We start from the raw sequence: 18934 nt of genomic DNA, 5'->3' as shown, positions 1-18934 counted from the left end.
TAAGGATATCATTGTTCGTGAAGCAAGAGCGTCACATCTTCTACACCTGCAAGCCGTAAGTCCACATGCCCATCCATCCGCAAGATTTTCCATCGATGCCTACACCCACAACGGAGCACGCGCTACGTCCGGAGATATCAAATCCTGGTATGAAATAAATCGCGATGAAGAGACTGAATGCCCTAATCGTCGTATAAGCTGCTTCATAGTAGCGGGCCTGTTATCTCAGATCCTGGCGTCGAACAAATTATGGCGGTGTCCCTCAGATTTCTCCAAATTCAAGCGCAAATGTGACAGATATTTGGGGTTCCGGAGCGATCTTTCTAATGTCGGCTGTTTCGTGTATAAATCCAGGTTTCGGTTCAAGAACGGAAGAAAAAAAAACATGCTACAACATCGAAAGGACTGCTCCTCCTGCCGTATCGATTCAACTCGAGAAATTCCAGGTAGTGTGACAGTCGAGGAATGAGGCTAAGAAGGAAGACCTCCGCTTGGTCTGACTCCCATCGGTATGATATGGTATGTTCAGGCTTATGAGGTTTCCGAAAGAGCCAAAGGTTAGAATCGTGCTGATCGCAGAACAAGGAAAGATACTGACAGGTATCTCTGACTCTGGTCTCCACCAGAGCATGAAGGGCTCAGGATATGAAATCAGCGATAGATGTTCTATGTCTGGCGGTATCATATTGAACAAAGAATCGTCGGGACAAGGGTTCGACAGCGTCAAGGATCGCATCTTGGCTATCTGACGACGCGTCAGGTGCGATGTGATGGGAATCGAGGAAGGGGACCACTGAGAGCGAACTCGATTTGCTGCTTTTGAAGCTGAGATTGTGGTGGTAGGGCGCAAGCTCATGTATGACTCTCTCGGATTCGTACCTAAAAAGGGACAGTTCTCTCAACAACGGAAAGGATGGATCGAGGAGGCCATCAACTAGCTCCCCAGGCAGTTCCAGTATCTCCAGCGTCTCTCGATTGGCATCGAGCAAGAGCCGCAAATTATGGGTCTCGATGGTCAGCTGCCCCGTGCTTCTTCTCCCATATTCTGGTGTTCGAATAGCTTCAAGAGACCATATAAATGGAGCCCGATAGAGGAACCGCTGCAGATTGGTGTGGCGTAAGGTGAATGAAGGGAAAGCTTCATCCCCGGCGAACCACGGAGCTTCTTCCAACTCCAGCGATTCCAGGGCAGAGAGTGAAAAGATTGCTTCAATTAATGTACGCCATGGACCCATGAACAGCTGCTTCCAGATATAATTGACATCGCTGATTTTGATATGTATGGTGTGGAGAGCGTATAACGAAGGTGCCATCGTGGTCATCGCCTCCGAAATGAATTCTATATTTTCCTCAATCTCATATGTCCACGTGAGATTATGGCGGCCAGGCATGGTTGTACGCCTCAGTGTGATAGAGAAATCGAGCTCCCTATAACAATCTCATTGTCAGAGCTTCAAGAGCTTTGGGAGAGTTGTGCACCAAATATAATGTCCTACGGATGGCAGTGGGAATGATAGCAGACATTTAGATGGATTGTACTATCTACGTGACACTTTCTTGAGAGCGACGGAAAAGCATAAATGACTCAAACGGCAAGAGACATTGGCTAAAGAAATAATATCGGAGGGAATGAATCTGAAAGAGGCGGGGAAGTAATAGAAACACCTGATTATCAAAATCCACGTCGTGAATCATCATCCAGGCAGTCGATCAGGGTAAGTAAACGTGCTGCATTGCAAGGTGCTCACGGCAAATTCCATTTTGATTGCCGAAGTTCGAAGATTTACTCGTATGTATTTTCCACAGCGAGCAAAAACTTGTAGGGCAGACAACGTTCGACTATCCACTTTTCCATCGCTTCATTGCCGGAGCCGATACTTCATCTCCTCAGAATGGAGACTGCATGGTAACAAGTTCATTAACGTCGGTGCAAGTTCGAAAAACATGCAATCGTCAGCAAAGAAAGGTAGTAATACATTTTCTGCAATATCCAACTCCAGATAGAAGAGTCTATGATTTGTGCCCACAAGTTTACCGATAATCGACCCATTGTTTATCATATCAACTTAAGCGACCAAAAAGTCAAAGCTTCTTATCGCTCAACTCCGTCACACCTTCCTGGACCTTCTTGCGAGCTCGCAAGGCCGAGAGCTCCATACGAATTTGAGCATTCGAAGAACCGGTTTGGGAATCGAGCAATGGTGGTATGATCACCTTGCGTCTTCGGGAAACGGGACTTGACAAACTGAGTCTACCGACCACGAAGACGCGTTGGAAGGTCCCAGGTTTGGCAGAGGGAGATTGGCGCTTCGCTGCTGGTGAAATAACGCCCTTCGATTTCGCCGACTCTCGAGATTTCGCCTCTGGTGCAGTGAGAGTCGTGACATCGGTACGGTGAGGCTTTGTCTCTGGAGTCGGTGGTGCCTTCATTGGGGAAGGGTCCTCTACAGTTTTCTTGTCGACTACTTCCTCTTCATCAACCCACTCAGATTCCGACTTGGTGCTGAGTTGATTCATAGATGCCGACAACGAAAGAAGCCCCGAATCGTCATGGGTTTGGATAATAACGGTGTCGGTGTATGTTAAAGGCGAGATGGGTGTTCTTGGGGACGGGGATGATAAAGCAGAATAGAGGGAGATGGATGTACAAGGAGTTCGGGAGGGAGTGAGACGAAGAGACGCGGGCCTCGACCTTATTCTCGTGAGAGACTCTCGCTTGGCGTGTTTGCGGACGGGAATCTTTGTGTTGGAGGAGAATGAGCGTGGGATAGATATCTTGAATGGACGATGCACTGATATTGATGTTGGTATAGTGGTAGTATGAGGAACACGAGTCCGTCGCTCGGAATTCTCCTTTCCCAATGTCTTGGGCCTCTTGGGCACCGGTCGTGGTAAGGCTACGCGCTCTGTATCCCGGATCGCCGTCACCTTAAAAATAGGCTTCTTGGTAGGCTCTTTTGCAGGTGGTTTGTCACGACCGAGTGCTGGCCGGGACTTTACTTTCGGTGTTGGTAGAGGTTTGGCGTTGGGCGTTGAGTGTAACGACGACGGCTGTGATCCGTGATACTTCTCCACCAACACCAGCGACCTAAGCCCAGGCGCCTCAGACGTTGCGGATCTCCTTCGCAAAGGTGGGTTGAGCTTGAAGGCGAGCTTGGTTGGTATCTTGGATTCCCTCCTAGACGCGATTAGGGCAGGTGAGTTGAATCCTGTGGGCATCCTGCAGATTTTCTGGTTTAATACCGTCAAATATAAACGGTCAAGATAAGCTCACGTTGGAGGAGGGTACTAGTCCAAGGGGAGACTTGGTCGTGGTGGTAGGAGTGAGGAAGCGTGCTGGACCCTATCCGATGTTGGCAATGTTGATAATGGTCACGGTGTCATCGAGGAGTTCCGTTGAGATGTACCCAAATGCTCTCTTTCGGTAATGCACCCCAATTGATATTCAACCTCGTGTAGGCACGTCGAACTCGCCACTGCCTCATGTTCGGCCGCAGGACATGCCTTTGCCTCATCCTCGGATCCCACTAATTGTACTCTGAACGATTACAAGACATCCTCGCTGGAAGACGCATACAACTCGAATTTAGCCTGTCCTTCGATTCAGGGAATCCATACGGCGCGTTCTGGTAAACTCGGTGTAAACCGTAGGCCTCGTGGCGGCCATGTGTTGTTGAAATGAAAGGCAGATGGAGGAACTGGGGTATGGAACACGGTGGTCATGGGGGTAATTGGTCAAGACGCGGGGTAGCCGTCACCGTCTTGCCACAGCATGACCGCTACCTTACTTTGTTGAGTATATGCGCGACGACAGGCTATAGGGTTGTATAGGTGTATTCACGGGTCTTCACTAATGCCCAACGCCACGGTTGCAGCCTCCGCTACAACTTCGTCCAACCACCACCATCCCACGCTTACCGTTTGCACGGTTCTCGGCTTCAAGAGCTTCAGGCCTCGAGTTACGGTTGCTGTCCAGGAAGAATTATTTTTTTCAGACTCTGGTATTGGACGCGATGAGTACGCGTCGAGAAGGTTTGTCGAGTTACATACCCAGATTGTCGCTCAAGTTGAGTCTCGGTATACCTGCCTCGAAGGATGGACTTGGAAAGGCTGTGGTATCGTAGCAAGTGCGTATACTTTGTGGGACCTTTTTCTGCATCCTGACAATACATTCAGCATCCGAGTGTCGTAAGACATCAATGAACGACAGAATGGCAAATTTGGCTCAAGTGGCCTAGCTGCGCTACGGACACGGTTGATGGTGGCACAAACTCCGAATTCATCTAACTTATTCAATGTCTTCGCCAAGCCGTCTTTTCAGTCCGTATCTCGGATGTTTGATCATCCTGCAAAACAGCCATCAACAGCCACTCTCCCTGGTCCCTTGGAGGTGCGATCTCGCCGTGAAGACGAATCGTTACTTTCGCCTCATTCTTTCTATTACCAAGGGTCCCAGTTATTCTCAGGGTCTTCTTGGGAGCACTGTGAACAAACCATTGAGAAACGAATGGTAGAAAGAGACGACGACTGTCAGGGCGTCTACATGTCATTCGATCCGTATCATATCTAGTTCATCTGGTCAGGCTACCGTTAACAGCATGGAAAGTATCACCAATCCCCAGAAACCAAAGTCGGGCTAGTGTTACAAATTACAATCACGCCTCACCTCGTTTTTGAGACGGATCTCAGTAGATAGACTGTTTTCTGCATATGTATCTGTTTCGGTTGCAAAGGATGAGGTGAGAGCGTGTCTCTTTCATTACTAAGTACTCAAGACTGCTCTAAAATGTAGTGTTACTCTCACAGGACGGTCGTTGTTCCCCGCAATGATGACGAACTTCCCACTTACAGTCTAGGGAATGTGAATGGGACCCACTGAGCAGGATCATTATGGTGATCCTCAGGTACGCTCTATTCAAACATCAAATGAGCATTTACTAAATATTGTATGGGATCTTGAGGAGGATGTGCGTTATATTTATTCCTTCTCACATAATATGTCTTGGTCGCTCTCACGACCTGCAACGTTCTAAATGGACTAGTACTAGTATTATCATTTAGACCTTACTAAAGAGCTTGGCGCTGCTCCCACCATCACGATCATCACGTTGTTTTGACCGGCTTACAGCTATGTTTTCTTGTTTCTGGCGTTTGCGGATACAGGTATTATCAATGTGCTCCATTCACTATAAAGAGCTTCGAGGGTAAGCTGGTTTTTCTTACCTTCTTCCTCTCTTTTCCTTGTTAATCATGGCAGTTTTTCTGCTAGCTCTCATTTTTCTATTTGAGTCGGTAAGATCACTCGAAGTATTCGGCTCTTCGGGAGATCTACAGATTGTCAACAAAGAACTCGCTCCAGATGGTGTTCCTCGTTCGTAGGTGCACCAATCCTGTGTAGGAATATGTACGCTGACTATCAGTAGGACGGTCTTGGCTGGCGGAACATTGCCAGGACCTGTGATAAGTGGTATCAAGGTATGCCAAGAACAACTTAGGATATCTATGTGATAGCCACTAAAGACACTTTCAGGGCGACCGCTTTCAGATCAATGTCATCGATGGATTAATGGACCACACCATGGCCCTCGATACGAGCATTGTAGGCACGTCTCTCTCCTCCATCTCCTTGTCTCTCATATTCTTCAGCACTGGCACGGTATCCACCAACATGGAACCAACTTCGAAGATGGTTCCACTTCTGTTACACAGTGTCCAATAGCGCAAAACAACTCGTTCATGTATGATTTCGATGTTCCGGACCAGGCCGGAACATTTTGGTACCATTCGCACCTCGCGGTCCAATACTGCGATGGGCTGGCGGGGCCTTTCATCGTATATGATGGAGTGGACGGACAGAATGACCCTCACCGGGCGTTGTATGATGTAGATGACGGTTGGTACAACTTTCCCTGATCGATCAGACTATATTGATTTATTCTACAGAAACTACTATTATTGTACTCTCGGATTGGTGAGTACAAGGCCAGGGCTGAGTTTTGTACCCTGTTAATGGAGGTATTTCTAGGTACCATGATCCAACGCCAGCGCTAGTGGCACTGACGCCGACACCCAATTCCACCTTGATCAATGGGATGGGTAGATTCTTTGAAGATGTAAGTCAATTATCCTTTCCCAAAAGACGTGACTCAAGAGATGTGCCATGTATAGCCTACAGCACCTCTCTCCATTATTATCGTCGCTCCAAACAAGCGTTACCGGCTGCGAGTAATTGCTATATCGTGCAACGCCGCCTTTAAATTCTCCATTGACAACCACAACTTCACTATCATCGAAACAGACGGCGTCAACATTCAACCAATCACAGCCAACTCTTTATCTATACTCGCTGCTCAGAGATTCTCACTCATTCTTGAGGCCAATCAACCAGTCGGTAACTACTGGATTCGGTCTGAACCCAACGTCGGCAACCTCGGATTCGAAAACGGGATTAACTCTGCAGTACTGAGATACGAAGGTGCCGACGATTCCGAACCGAGGACTTCGATGCAAACGGACATTATTTCTCCACGCGAAGTAGATTTACATCCACTGGAATCTCCTGGAGCCCCCGGAGAGCCGGTTCCTGGGGGAGCAGATCTCGTCCTCAATATCACTCTTGGCTTTGACGCCAATACTAACGTCTTCCTGATGAATGGCGTCGAATTCGTACCACCCACCGTTCCTGTACTACTTCAGATCTTGAGCGGTGCTCAGCGAGCGCAAGATTTGTTGCCTCCAGGTTCTATATACGGATTACCGCTAAACAAGACTATTGAGATCAATCTCTTCGGTGGACATGCGATAGACGGACCTGTACGTTCATCTTACACCCGTTAGTCAGATGCAGTATTGAAGTTGCACTTTCCCAGCATCCATTCCATCTCCATGGTGTTAGTCTCTTTCACAGATTGAATACGGGTTTGTTTGACTAAATACTATTCTTACAGCATAGTTTCGACGTCGTGAAGAGCGCGGACAGCGATACTTACAACTTCAACGATCCGGTCCGTTTAAAGAGCGCAATGTCGTTATGTGTATACTCATATCACCCAATGACAGGCCCGCAGAGATACCACTGCGGTTGCCGAAAACAATTTAACGACTATTCGATTCAGGACTGACAATCCGGGACCTTGGTTCTTGCACTGGTGCGTCTATCCATGCTATGGTATGCATACTGTTCTGGAATAGTATTCACAGTCACATTGAATTTCATCTCGACGAGTGTGTTTCATTTCCTTCTTTGTGCCAATTTTCATCTGAAACCTGAATACTAGTGGTATGGCTGTGGTTTTTGCTGAAGCTATTAGCGACGTGGCACAGGCGAATCCAGGAGTTCCTTGTGGGTTATCGTGTTGTAATTTCGGATACGGCAAGCGCTGACGCGTACGTTTCCAGCTACATGGTACGACCTTTGCCCAACCTATTATGGTCTCTCTCCAGACGTGACAAAGAACGATACTACACATACGGTTCCTTCGTACTGATATCTCTTGCTCACTGGTCTGACGGAAACTTTCTATCATCCATATATGAACTGTAGCGAGATGTGCCGAATGGACATTTAATGCCATGGGATCCCAAATGCTCCTGAATGTTTTCATAAACATCAACCAAAGCTGTATATCTGTCAGACAATCACAACAGTAAGGTAATCTACGATACAGTTAGCTTATTCTCCATTAACAGCACAAGCTCGCTGGCCAATGGGCGATCGGTGACGTTGAAAGCAACACGGCTTTCCGCTACCTTGCGATACCAATCTGGTGCACCCAAGTTTTGGCGACGTGGTTGCGTCCTTACGACAGAAGGCTGGAACCTCCTCCGATAATGCCCACAGCATGAGCCCTAGGGCAAAAATGTCACGCTCGGCTGTCAGCTCCGCCGGCCAACCTGAATGCAACTCTGGAGACCCATACTCCTCTGTATGACCGCACCCTGTATCGATGTTGATTAGTCGAATGCATCCATCACAACCCAGGACAACATTCTGTAACTTCAAATCTCCTGAGTATGTGCCATTACTATATAGTGCAGCAACTCCACAGACGATCTGATATGCCCACATGAGTTTCAGAGGCCAGTCCAGGAACTTCTGACGATGTACGCCACAGAGATCTTCTGGACACATGGAATCAGCATTAGATCTTTGCTTCGCTCGACTAAGGGTCCTCGCGTGACGAAACTGTGACGTGTCTCGCTTTCGTTACAACGTGACTCGTTCTCAAGTCCGCATTTGGGAGGGGTCGTTTGCCGGTACCGGGGCCGGCAAAAAAAAATCATGGCTACTCTGCTACCACCTCCCAAGCGCGTGAAGCTGTACCATGGCGTCACCGAGCCAGTGCCAGAACCACCAAAACCGTCTTTCAATATCCTTGTTCAGTTCGTATCAGATGATGATGGTCGACCTCTTGCACCGGCCGTGAACTTGCCCGCGAATGTATCGAGAGAAGGATTAGAGGCTCTGGTAAATAAGCTGAATACACAGGTGCGTTGCGTAAAAGCATTCACAGACATTGAAACTGACTTTATGCATAGGATGAAGAACCTGTTCCTTTTTTGTTCCACGTTACACTGCCAAACGACGACAAGGTTTCAGCAAGTGCACCCACTCGGATTGTGATATCAAAATCAATAGAGGCAGATGTCATCGACCACCCTTCAAATTCTTTCACCGAAGAAGATGTGATCGTCGTACGGTGCTCACCTCAGAGCGTGTTCCGAGTGCGACCGGCGACGAGGTGTTCGTCGTCTCTTGGAGGACACACTTCGCCCATTCTTTGTGCTTCATTTTCACCTACGGGAAACTTTCTCGCTACCGGTTCTGGGGACACGAATGCAAGACTGTGGGACTTGAATACGGAGACTCCTTCACATGTACTTTCAGGTCACAAAGGGTGGGTTCTTTGTGTAGAATGGGAGGCGCTGGAGAGGAAACTTGCGACTGGTGGTCATGATGGTCACGTTCGCCTGTGGGACCCGAAAACTGGGAAGCCGATTGGAGATGCGTTTAAAGGACACACGAAATGGGTTACTTCGCTTTCTTGGGAACCTATACATCTCAATGCGGCAGCTCCTCGATTGGCTTCGTCGTCCAAGGATGGGACAGTCCGTATTTGGTCTACTCTAACAAGAAGAGTGGAGTACACCCTTGGTGGCCATACGGCTTCAGTAAACGTCGTCAAGTGGGGCGGTATTGGCAAGGGTGTTTTATACACTGCATCAAGCGATCGCACGGTCCGCGTCTGGGATGCGACGAGTGTGAGTTTGCTGCATTTTTCTTATCCTTGTTACGCATTTCCTTTGTAGGGCCGACCACTTCATACCCTCAAAGATCATGCTCACTGGGTCACGACATTGGCGTTGAATACGGACTTTGTATTGCGCACAGGGCCATTTGATCATACACGAAAAAGATCTCAATCAGATGAAGAGGGTAGGTCTTTCTCTATCCTTTCCTGCCGTGGTGCTAAGGTATGTTTCAGCACAACAGCTAGCCTTGAAGAGATATACAGCCCTGCTTGCCAGCACACCAGAAGTCCTCATTTCCGGCTCCGACGATCATACACTTTTCCTGTGGTCGCTCTTCCCTTCGTCATCCCCCACATCTGAGCCTTCTTTGGGAAAATTGAAACCAGTGGCTCGACTGACAGGACACCAGCGACAGATAAGCCATGTTGCGTTCTCCCCAGATGGTCGGTGGGCGGCTTCGGCAGCGTGGGATAACAGCGTACGTGTTTGGGAAGGCCGGACAGGAAAATACGTTGCCACTCTTCGAGGTCACATCGGTCCGGTGTATAGGGTGACATGGAGTGCGGATAGCAGGCTACTCGTCAGCGCGAGTAAAGATAGCACTCTTAAAGTGGGTTTCTCCGTCTTATCTCATTGCCTTATGCTGACAGTTTTAAAACAGATATGGGACCTTAAGACGTTCAAAATCAAGATGGACCTGCCGGGACATACTGACGAGGTTTACTGTGTCGATTTTGTAGCCGATAAAATTGTTAGCGGAGGGAGAGACCGACTTGTCAAAATGTAAGCACTTGATTGCGCGTCTACATCTATGATTCTAATTGCTTTTCTGCATTGAAGATGGAAGAATTAATCTTAATCTCCCGTGTCCTTAGGGCCTCAAGGGCCGCTAGACTTGGATCTGTAAAATGCTGTAGTTGGCATGTTTGAAGACAACTGTTGACGGAATACTAGTCTTAGCTTTTATAGAAGGAGGTACTTTTACCCGTGTACACCGAACTTGTTCTTGAATTGCGCGCTAACTAATACAGAGGCTCCTGTCGGCTAATCTGTCTTGGCGCGCTGATGGCGTGGGAAAACTCAGGACCGTTTTCCTTCATTTTCCCCTTACCTTCCGATTGCCACCATCTGCCAACCATTTCCTCCGAAAATGCAGGCTACCATCTCTTTCCCCGTTGTTGACAAAGAGAACATAAACAATGTTGCGAGCAAGAAGAACGAGCGAAAGCGTACCATCACGACTGCCGATGGGGGTATGGCGGGAGTATTACTCATGATGGGAGACGCGACTGACTCGCCTTTTTATAGAGGATATTGATCTTACGAAGGAATCCGAGGTAAGTTCGTCGGTAAGTCGAGTTTTCGGTGCATCGACATTGATTTAAGATGATATTGCCGGTATAGGTTGTCGAGGCGATGAAACAGAGGATTTCCAGGTAAGTGGGCGCGTCATTACATTCTCGTCGGGATCCAGCTCAGTGGAAGTAACGATGAAGACAGGTTTGATTATGAACGGGGAATCTTGTCGAGCCAGCAGCAACGCCTAGTTCAACAGCCAGCTATAATCGACATTTGGGTCTGGATCTATACCGTAATGCTTGAAAACGTATGGTTGACCTTGATAGAGTACGTGGCTGACGAAGATCTGCTGGATCACATTCGTGCGTATAAGATCGGATATCATGACGTGGGGTATAGCTAGATGACTCGGGATTGGAACCCACTGTGGTTTTTTTAGCGTCGTCGAGTAATAATAACTCGGTCCTGCTATCGTCCACTGTTTTGAAAGAGAAGTGATTGACATGGGAGAGAAGGGGATGATGTCTGGATAAATGATGGCGGACGAACTCGGGCGGAAGATAGGATACTTCTTGAATAGAAATGTTTTCCTCGTACTGGTACAAGTGGTCGTTGAGCACGCAAGAGACGATGATCACAAATCCTGAGCGAAAACGGGTTTTGTCCGCCATATGTATATACAGTGGTGCCGTCCTCAGGCTCGCCCAGCTTACTGTAGGTGATTGAATAGTTGACAAGGCAGAGGCCGTCACATTCAGTATGAGCAAGTTCAGGAGTGGAACCGTACTTGGTGTGGATGTTGCCAAGTACTAACTCAGTGAGAATGATAAGTAAGTATCAGCAATGACTGTATTTGAATAGATGAACTCACGTTGGGCCTGTCTAAGGGTGTGTTCGTCAGGGAGGATCATTATAGGGAGGCTAACCCAAGCGCAGGACCTGCAATTACGCGAAGGAAAAATTTTGATTTCAGACTGAGAGCCTGCGGACTTCGAAGCTATGTATAGTTACGGCCAAGTAAGAATACTTCACAGAGTGTTACATTACTTTTCACGTTCATGGGTCGTCATTGCGGAGCCGTTCGGTGACTTTCGAGATTCCGAAGCTAAGTAGCTGCTTGAATTTTGAGACTCAAACCGACGAAAGATTCGTTAATGCTCACTTAGGAATAGAGACATCTTTCAGATAAATGTCCTGCTTTCATTCTGAACCTGATAGTACATAAACCAATGTCTGCCACTTCTCCTTATCCCATGGCGCCATCAGCACAGCTTTTTGAGCTTCTCGCAATGCGAGCACACCTGCACCAGACATCGAACGTGCAATGGCTCTCAATCCTATCTCGTTCCTCTGCACGTCGAGCGTTGTCGTCGATGATCCAGCGATGATAGGAAGGACACTTTCATGCAAGCCTCGCTGCATCATCAATTTCGCAAGGTCAATCCTGGCCTCTGACCTCGAAGGCTCAGAAATAATGGCCTGTTGTGCCAGGGATATCAACTTGGCATCCTCTCCCTGAAAGTCACGTTGAATAAATAGAATAGCGCGAAATATTAGAGCAGACGTACCATTCCTTCGTGATGCTTCATGAGCAAATATTCTACATCTTTCCCTGGATCCATGCTCGTTCGCTGCTCTCGAGGCAAAGCAAGGATCTCTGACAGGGCAGCATCAACGAGGCTTTCATCGTCAGTCAGGATGCCCATTGCGGCGAGAGCATTGATTGCAGCGAGGTTTTCAGGGTCTATTGTGATACTAGTAAAGCAATTAGCATTAATCCGTTGTACATTTAAACGAAGAACATACCACTGGAGGAGCATATTCTTGGCCTCATCTCTGGAAGTTTCATCTCCGAGAGCCCACATCGTCTTGGCCATGAGAACACTGACATGGCCAGTCAACAGCAAATCATCCCCAGCACTCGTGAGCGCGCTTTCAAATGAGCCTAAAACGCTCTCGACCTCATGGCCCTTCTTCGACTGGGCCAAGCCTAACCCAAAATGAGCTTGAGTGCGGAGGATCCTCGTTTCCGGGTCATCTGTTTCAGGAAGCAAGCCTACGACAGTCTCGAAGGCTTCGGCAGCACCAGTGTAATCTCCGGTGCTGTTCCTCATGCGTCCTATGTTGGACTGGGCGATAACGTACTGGCGTTCGATTTCGGGAGACTCGGTTTCTTCATAAGCAGCCTCGAGTATGGTTATAGCCTCTGTCAGCAGGGATATGGCCGTATCGAGGTGCCCGAGTGTTTCGTGCACAAGACTTGACAGATGAAGTCCAGGCGCTGATGAGGGATTGAAGGACAGATAGCGTGACAGAAGGGATAATGACGGAAGTAGGGCTTCAGGCGATGCAGATATTGATAGCTTGTTCAAGGCGAAAGATCGAGCGGAAAATTCGAGATCGGCAGCCGGCTGTTTCAACAAAAGGTCAGAGGAAAAGAGGATGGCTCGCTCTCAAGACTTACCACGGACGATGCCAATCCCACTGCATGCTCTAAAAGGGCTCTGGCATCACTTTCGTGGCCGTTAGCAGTGGCTACCAAGGCCTGGCCGACCCACGCCAGCGTATAATCAGGGTCTAGAGTTTGAGCCCTGTACAGAGCTTCATTCGCAAGTTCCACGTCGTTGTGATACAAGTAGAGTAATCCAAGATTCGTCCATGTGGCGGTATTCTGCGACGACTTAGCGACAAGGCCATAAGATGGAAAGACGACATACTTTGGGATCAATCTCCAAGGCCCGAATATAGGCATGCTGTGCGGATTTTGCTTGGGTAAGGAAATACGCGTTCCCAAGGGCAGTCCAATATTCTTCATTCAGTGGACATTGTCGAAGGGCAAATCCCAAAAATTCGATTCTCTTTTTCTCGACATCTTTGGATTTTTCCTCGTCTGTCAATTGAGAAGCATAGGATCCAAGGGCCGTCCCAAGGTCGAACCATGCGCTACCTAGGACCTGGGATTCCGACGACACGACAGATAGTCTGAGATCGTACGCTACAATAGCGTTTTGTAACATGATAGTTCCAGCCAGAGGAGTCGAGTTGGCGGGCAATTGAACGTTAATGTTGAATCCAGTAAGCCGGCTACTGGAATGCGTCGAGAGAAACGGAAAGACGGCCTCGAGCGCATGACGGGCAGCAGACTCGTCTACAAATGTTGATCTTGTTGATAACGAAAACATAGCATCTGCCGCAATCTTCCATACCACACCTCCGAACCCCGAAATTTGCTCGATTGCTGCTAGAGCAACATGAAGGGAAGCAAGGAATGACGTCTCCGCCCTCGCCACATACCCGTCGGACAGTTCACTCCGACCGAGATCAAGATACGTCTGACCTAACAACACAGAAACGCCTATCTCACCTGGTCGTTCTCGTAGAATTCCTGTAAATATATCTATGGCTTCTTGGAATTGACTTGTCTGGCGACGAACGTCTCCGATGAAGTAAAGCGTCATCCAATCGTCCGGATTGAGCTCGTGTGCACGCGCAAGCGCCTTCAGAGCCGCTGCGTGTCGCCCCGACCTGCTGTACGCCTCACCCAATCTCAGCCAGCACACTTGATCCTCCGGTTCGGCCCGCAGCGCGACTTGATAGGCATGTATAGCCAAATCGTACTTCGGACGAGCCTGTTTGTAGAACTGAGAAAAATGTGTCAACTATGTTGATAGAGATGTGCTGACCAATTCCACGGCCCCGACAGCTTTCCATGCCCATGCATTCGTAGGCAGATACACGGTCGATGGTCCTGCTTTAGCCTCTTTGTCCAGCCCAGCGTCCGAGCCGCCTTCCCCGTCTATAGTCCGCCGAGCAACCGTTTCAACCAGGTCCCACTCTTGCTCTTCGGCAAATCCCACTGCCAGCCGCCGGGCAGCGTATACCTCGCGGGAGTCGAGCTCAAAGGCCTTCTGGAAGCATTTTGAAGCTCGATTTGGGTCAGGTGGCGTCGTGTATTCTTCATAATAGATCCCTAGCGAAGTGAACGCCGGTGCATACATAGAATCGCGCTTGAGAGCTGTGATGAAATATTTGTACGCCTCTTCCCGTTTATCACCGTTCATGTCCCAATGACAAGACCCAAGTCGCCACAAGCATCTTGCGCTGTCTTCGACGCGATCGTTCAGAGTGTCCATTGTTTCAAGAACTTCTTTCAGTGCTGCCACAGCGAAGTCAAAGTCACCCAGGCGGCTGCGACACCAAGCATGTTCCTCCTTTGCTCGTAGACCGTTATTCACGTCGTCGGGTAACAATTCGTGCACCCTAGAGAAAAGATCTCCGGCATCTTCCCATTTATTTGCTTGCTCTAGGATGTAGGCACGGCCCATCAGACAGCTGATGTTATTCGGAGATGTAGAGAGGACGTCATCAATTATCGGTAGAGCTCTGGCATGGTGTTTTGGAGGGAATAAATGAACCAAGGAGGTGGCTAGGATCACCTTGAAATCTAGAATGGTACTTTTATTCATTAATACACGAGACCTTCGCAGAGTAGACGGGAGTCGTACTGTGGGAGTATCTTCCCGTGGTTGACCTCGGCTCGCCTTGTGAGCTCCATGCCGCTTTGTGCCGCTTTGATAGCAGCAGAATAGTCTACTTCGTGAAGGTACACATCCGCTAGAACTCGAGCACCGAGAAGGGAATCTGCAAGTTGTGGTTGGGCATCCTAGGCACAGTTAGCTTCAGTCTGAGCTGGTACTGGAAACTTACAAATATCATATCTAGCCCTGTATCTGGGTCAGCTATCTCGGCGTTTTCGTCTTCTTCGTCATCAAACAAAGGTATTCCGTTGTAAATGAAGTAACCTTTGAGCATCGATACCAATGGGAGTGAAGGAAACAGTGCCATGTACTGTCTCAGCAAAGGATAGTCGTAATCGTCTAAAAACGCATGAATACCAGCATTCACGGATAATTGCTACATCTCGTACCTATGGCCTCGACGTCCTTCCTTTCTAGGAACAATGACCAAGCGAGTTCATCAGGTAGCTGCAGTAAGACCGCGCCGTTGATCAAGTCCTCGACCTCTTGGGAAACTTTCCCCTTGTGCTCGCTTGTGCTCGGCAAAGCATACAGATACTGTTGCTTATGCTTTAACAACTTCGTATCTGTTTCACGCCGTAGCTCGTCAGAGGTATTGGGATGATTTAGGATGTCGTTGTACAATGACGGCAGCTGGGTGACGGTCAGCGACAGAATACGATGTGGGATGAGGATAGCCTACACTAGATACGCTCCAAATTTCAACACAGACGTCTCTCTTGATCTGCTCTGGGGATCCAGCACCGAGTCGTGTTCGGCGCTTCTCAAACTCTCTTGTGATCTTTTCGTCTTCGTCTTTCTCCAATATGCGGACGATTTCTTCCAGGATAGGTAGTCCGTTATGTATAGCTTCTTGGGCTTCAAATGTGGTCGAAGATGTTGGGTTCGTAGGGTCTGGTGGGGGTAAAGTCGACAGCAATGCATAGTGAGGTGATGTGGGTAAATAAAGCGATATTGCGTCGACGACCTGTAAACGGTGTCCATGCTCTCGACGATTCTGAACGAATTTTTGAATCGTTTCTGCACATTTGACTGCATCCCCGCTGTAGATAATCAGCATCAACGCGCAGAGCAACAGTTTCGCGCGTACGACTTGGCAAAAAATCCTAACAAATAATGTAGAGTGTCCGCGTGTTTATCCCATACTTGTGTCCTTTCATAGAATCTAGAGAGGCCCTGTAATATCGGATGTAAGATTGACGGAGATAATGAAGTGTGAATTCCCAACCTGCCAGGCGAGCAACTGCTCTGCGTTCAGTTCGATTGCCCTTCGATACGCCTACTCGAGAACATCAGTGTGACAGTCCTAAAGATACCTAAATTCCGAGTTACTTGCTCGCTCTTGTCGAACTCTTTGAGCTCCAGAAATGACAGGCCGAGAAATACGGTCCTGAATACATGTCAGTTTCAGTCGATGGTATATTGAAGGAGCTGCCTACGCGTTGTAGTTGTCCGGCTCGAACTCGAGAACCTTTTCGGCATTATCTCTCGCGGCAGCAAAGTCCTTTTTAGCAATGAAGTCCCTCGCAGCCTTGAGCTTGACCTTTACAAAAGACATTGTGTTGTAAAGGGAAGTGAGTGGCTTGATCAAGAACCACCACGTTCGGCGTCGTATCACTTTAAGCCTGGCTCAAGGGATTGACGGCGGGCGAAAGAAATTGTCGTTCCGGCACCTTCACCGGTCAGGAGGAACGTCTCGTATGTCTGGAGATGTCTCAGTTCTTCTGGGCCACATCACTAACTACCGCATGCTAGTAGAGACTCCAACCCTTTCCCAAGGCCCTCTAGCCTATAGGAATCTCGCTCAGCACTCCGGTCACCCCCAATCCCTTCCCGCTCCACGCAGCGTGATGATGAAGACCAGTCACTTACCCCAAAGTCGAATTAGACGCCAGCGGCAGCGTCACGTCACGTAAGGAAATCTTCAACGTCCACAACCACCCTCTACTTCCATGTCAACGCCCGCAGTGGATTTACCGACACCGAGAAACTTCATAGGAAGAACACCGTGTAACTCCTACCACAGAAAGACGGGGTAGCCACCCGAAATATGACGGCACGATGCCATTGAACAATCTGCAGCCCTCTCACTAGCGAGGACATAGGACCTTCAGAATGCTCTCGAAAGACAACGCCATCCAGGCCGGCTCCCGAGATACCAACTTCACCACTATGTTACAAAGAAGATGAATATTTGCCCTTTGTCCTTACAAAACAAGGACATCCCAAATCACATTAAAAGAGCGTCAGCCGGCCGCAGAGATCCATTCCTCCCTCTCACCCTCCCCACTCGCCAAACTGTCTGCCTCCAATATCGAAGAGCCCCTCCTCCAGACGCCAGGAGGGAATCCTAACAAAAGACAGAGGACCTCCGGAAGGTCAAACGTGCGTTCATACAACCTCTCAAAAACTTAACATCCTTTGACTAAATAACAGGCACCTCCCCCGCCCGAAGACGAGGAAAACAGAGAATCGCGACGAAAGACAAACCTTGCCCACTTGCTCCCGATGCCATGCGAATTCCCTGACCCTCGTGCCACCGCCAACCTGCCTACGGCAGGCGACGAGTTCCCCTATGACAAGTTCACCCGCTCCGGAGAAACGCCTGCGACACTTCCCGCAGGATCCGCAACCCCCTTCACGGACCCTATATACCCCCGCGTCTTCATCCCATGGAACCATATCACTGCTGGCTTCCCAGAAGATATCCGCGAAGCCATTGCCACCTCCCCTGAAAAGTTCATCAGCCATTCCCTTTGGAGCAGGTCCTAAGTTCTATGCCGAAAACCGCAAGGCAGATCTCTTACTGAAAACCTTCCTCGAAGGTCTCGACTTCCCAGACAAGGGAAAGCTCACGGTTTTCTTCCCTATCGAAGCGAAGGAGGACAAGAAAGGTAGGAACAGAGATAAAGGTCGCAGCAGAAAGAGCGCATTCGACAAGCCATGGCCCCTGGTCATTACAGGCTTCTCTGAGGACTTTGGCAAGTTCCTCCTCTGGAACTAATGCTTCGCAACGGCATCACACTCTGTTTGGAACCTCGTCCCATTTAACCCGAAGGCACTAGCATGGGCCATCACAGCTTTCCAGGGCAACGTCGTCAGCAACGACCCTGACCTGATACCTGAAGCTCTCGCCTGCATCAAAGCCGCTACCTGGCGCGACACCTCCATTCAAACCCTAGTCAAACGCATCACCCAGGCACAAGGACGTCCAGGAAACCCCGTCGAGCTCACGGTCAAGATGACCCAATCGTGGCGGCTCTCATACATCGGGACGAAGAACTTTGACGACGATAAGGGACCTGTCTTTCTCTTGACAGAGGAGCCCATTACAGACAACCTTGACCTGCACAAGGTGATCGCTGCCCACATCCGCAAACTGAAAATCCGGGTCAACTACCAACAGCTGATCAACGTCGACAAGATCATTGGCTGCGACTGGTGCAAGAACCAGAACCACCCGAGTCATGCATGCCCGTTCCTAGGAGTTGACTCCACCAGGTATGGTCCCTCCACTGACGAACTCCGTCTGCGAATGATGAAGACGGAAACTCTAAAAGACGCATTCCGGAAACAGAAGGAGGACAGTACGAAACCGGGCGGTAGCTCCAAACGTGGAAAGCACAACGACGATGGCTGGAATGTAGTCAGGCATGGTAAAAAGCAGTAGTCCGCGTACCACTTAAATGCCATGGAATGTATTTCGTTTCAACAGAGATCTTTTACTCCCGCTAAACTAATCTCGATGAGCATCAAGCTTGACATAGCGGAAACAGGGGTGAGATTGGAGCGATGAGAAGTTCGTTAGTTCCAACTAACACTCATCAAAGCATCTCCCCGTTCTG

At 48.9% G+C, this 18934-nt stretch overlaps 6 protein-coding genes across 6 annotated transcripts; 3 read left to right on the top strand and 3 right to left on the bottom strand.

The window, feature by feature from the left end:
* Positions 1–638: 638 nt before the first annotated feature.
* BT62DRAFT_1001722 (uncharacterized protein) lies at positions 639–1391 on the bottom strand (the record flags this gene model as incomplete). Its single annotated transcript, XM_043176771.1, has 1 exon — positions 639–1391. The coding sequence occupies one exon, from the start codon at positions 1389–1391 to the stop codon at positions 639–641; it is 753 nt and encodes a 250-aa protein (XP_043044376.1).
* Positions 1392–2082: 691 nt separating this feature from the next.
* On the bottom strand, positions 2083–3485 carry BT62DRAFT_1001721 (uncharacterized protein; the record flags this gene model as incomplete). The annotated part of the gene is made up of 3 exons (XM_043176770.1): positions 2083–3231; positions 3275–3343; positions 3408–3485. The coding sequence occupies 3 exons, from the start codon at positions 3483–3485 to the stop codon at positions 2083–2085; spliced, it is 1296 nt and encodes a 431-aa protein (XP_043044375.1).
* Positions 3486–5239: 1754 nt separating this feature from the next.
* On the top strand, positions 5240–7608 carry BT62DRAFT_928154 (laccase). Its single transcript, XM_043185449.1, has 13 exons — positions 5240–5375; positions 5424–5475; positions 5531–5599; positions 5647–5893; positions 5944–5971; positions 6026–6113; positions 6169–6813; positions 6870–6890; positions 6948–7004; positions 7060–7148; positions 7201–7224; positions 7278–7342; positions 7399–7608. Exons 1-13 carry the CDS (start codon positions 5251–5253, stop codon positions 7485–7487), a joined length of 1599 nt encoding a protein of 532 aa, XP_043044374.1. The 5' UTR covers positions 5240–5250; the 3' UTR covers positions 7488–7608.
* Positions 7609–8281: 673 nt separating this feature from the next.
* Positions 8282–10039, top strand: BT62DRAFT_885302 (WD-repeat protein; the record flags this gene model as incomplete). Its single annotated transcript, XM_043182822.1, has 5 exons — positions 8282–8488; positions 8539–9261; positions 9310–9436; positions 9486–9862; positions 9914–10039. The coding sequence occupies 5 exons, from the start codon at positions 8282–8284 to the stop codon at positions 10037–10039; spliced, it is 1560 nt and encodes a 519-aa protein (XP_043044373.1).
* A 2065-nt stretch (positions 10040–12104) lies between these two features.
* Positions 12105–16647, bottom strand: BT62DRAFT_885319 (uncharacterized protein; the record flags this gene model as incomplete). The annotated part of the gene is given in 12 exon segments (XM_043182825.1): positions 12105–12997; positions 13012–13222; positions 13269–14180; positions 14235–15006; positions 15057–15214; positions 15259–15428; positions 15479–15722; positions 15772–16132; positions 16180–16265; positions 16318–16368; positions 16422–16479; positions 16529–16647. The coding sequence occupies 12 exon segments, from the start codon at positions 16645–16647 to the stop codon at positions 12105–12107; spliced, it is 4035 nt and encodes a 1344-aa protein (XP_043044372.1).
* Positions 16648–16789: 142 nt separating this feature from the next.
* Positions 16790–18759, top strand: BT62DRAFT_1001716 (uncharacterized protein; the record flags this gene model as incomplete). The annotated part of the gene is made up of 7 exons (XM_043176769.1): positions 16790–17001; positions 17058–17099; positions 17172–17292; positions 17340–17474; positions 17526–17750; positions 17791–17983; positions 18155–18759. The coding sequence occupies 7 exons, from the start codon at positions 16790–16792 to the stop codon at positions 18757–18759; spliced, it is 1533 nt and encodes a 510-aa protein (XP_043044371.1).
* Between the last annotated feature and the right edge of the window lie 175 nt (positions 18760–18934).

The sequence above is a fragment of the Guyanagaster necrorhizus genome (assembly GCF_019112545.1).
Source record: "Guyanagaster necrorhizus MCA 3950 unplaced genomic scaffold BT62scaffold_4, whole genome shotgun sequence".
Classification (NCBI taxonomy): Eukaryota; Fungi; Basidiomycota; class Agaricomycetes; order Agaricales; family Physalacriaceae; genus Guyanagaster; species Guyanagaster necrorhizus.
Note: the sequence above shows the minus strand (reverse complement) of the source record. Positions and strands in the feature narration are given on the sequence as shown.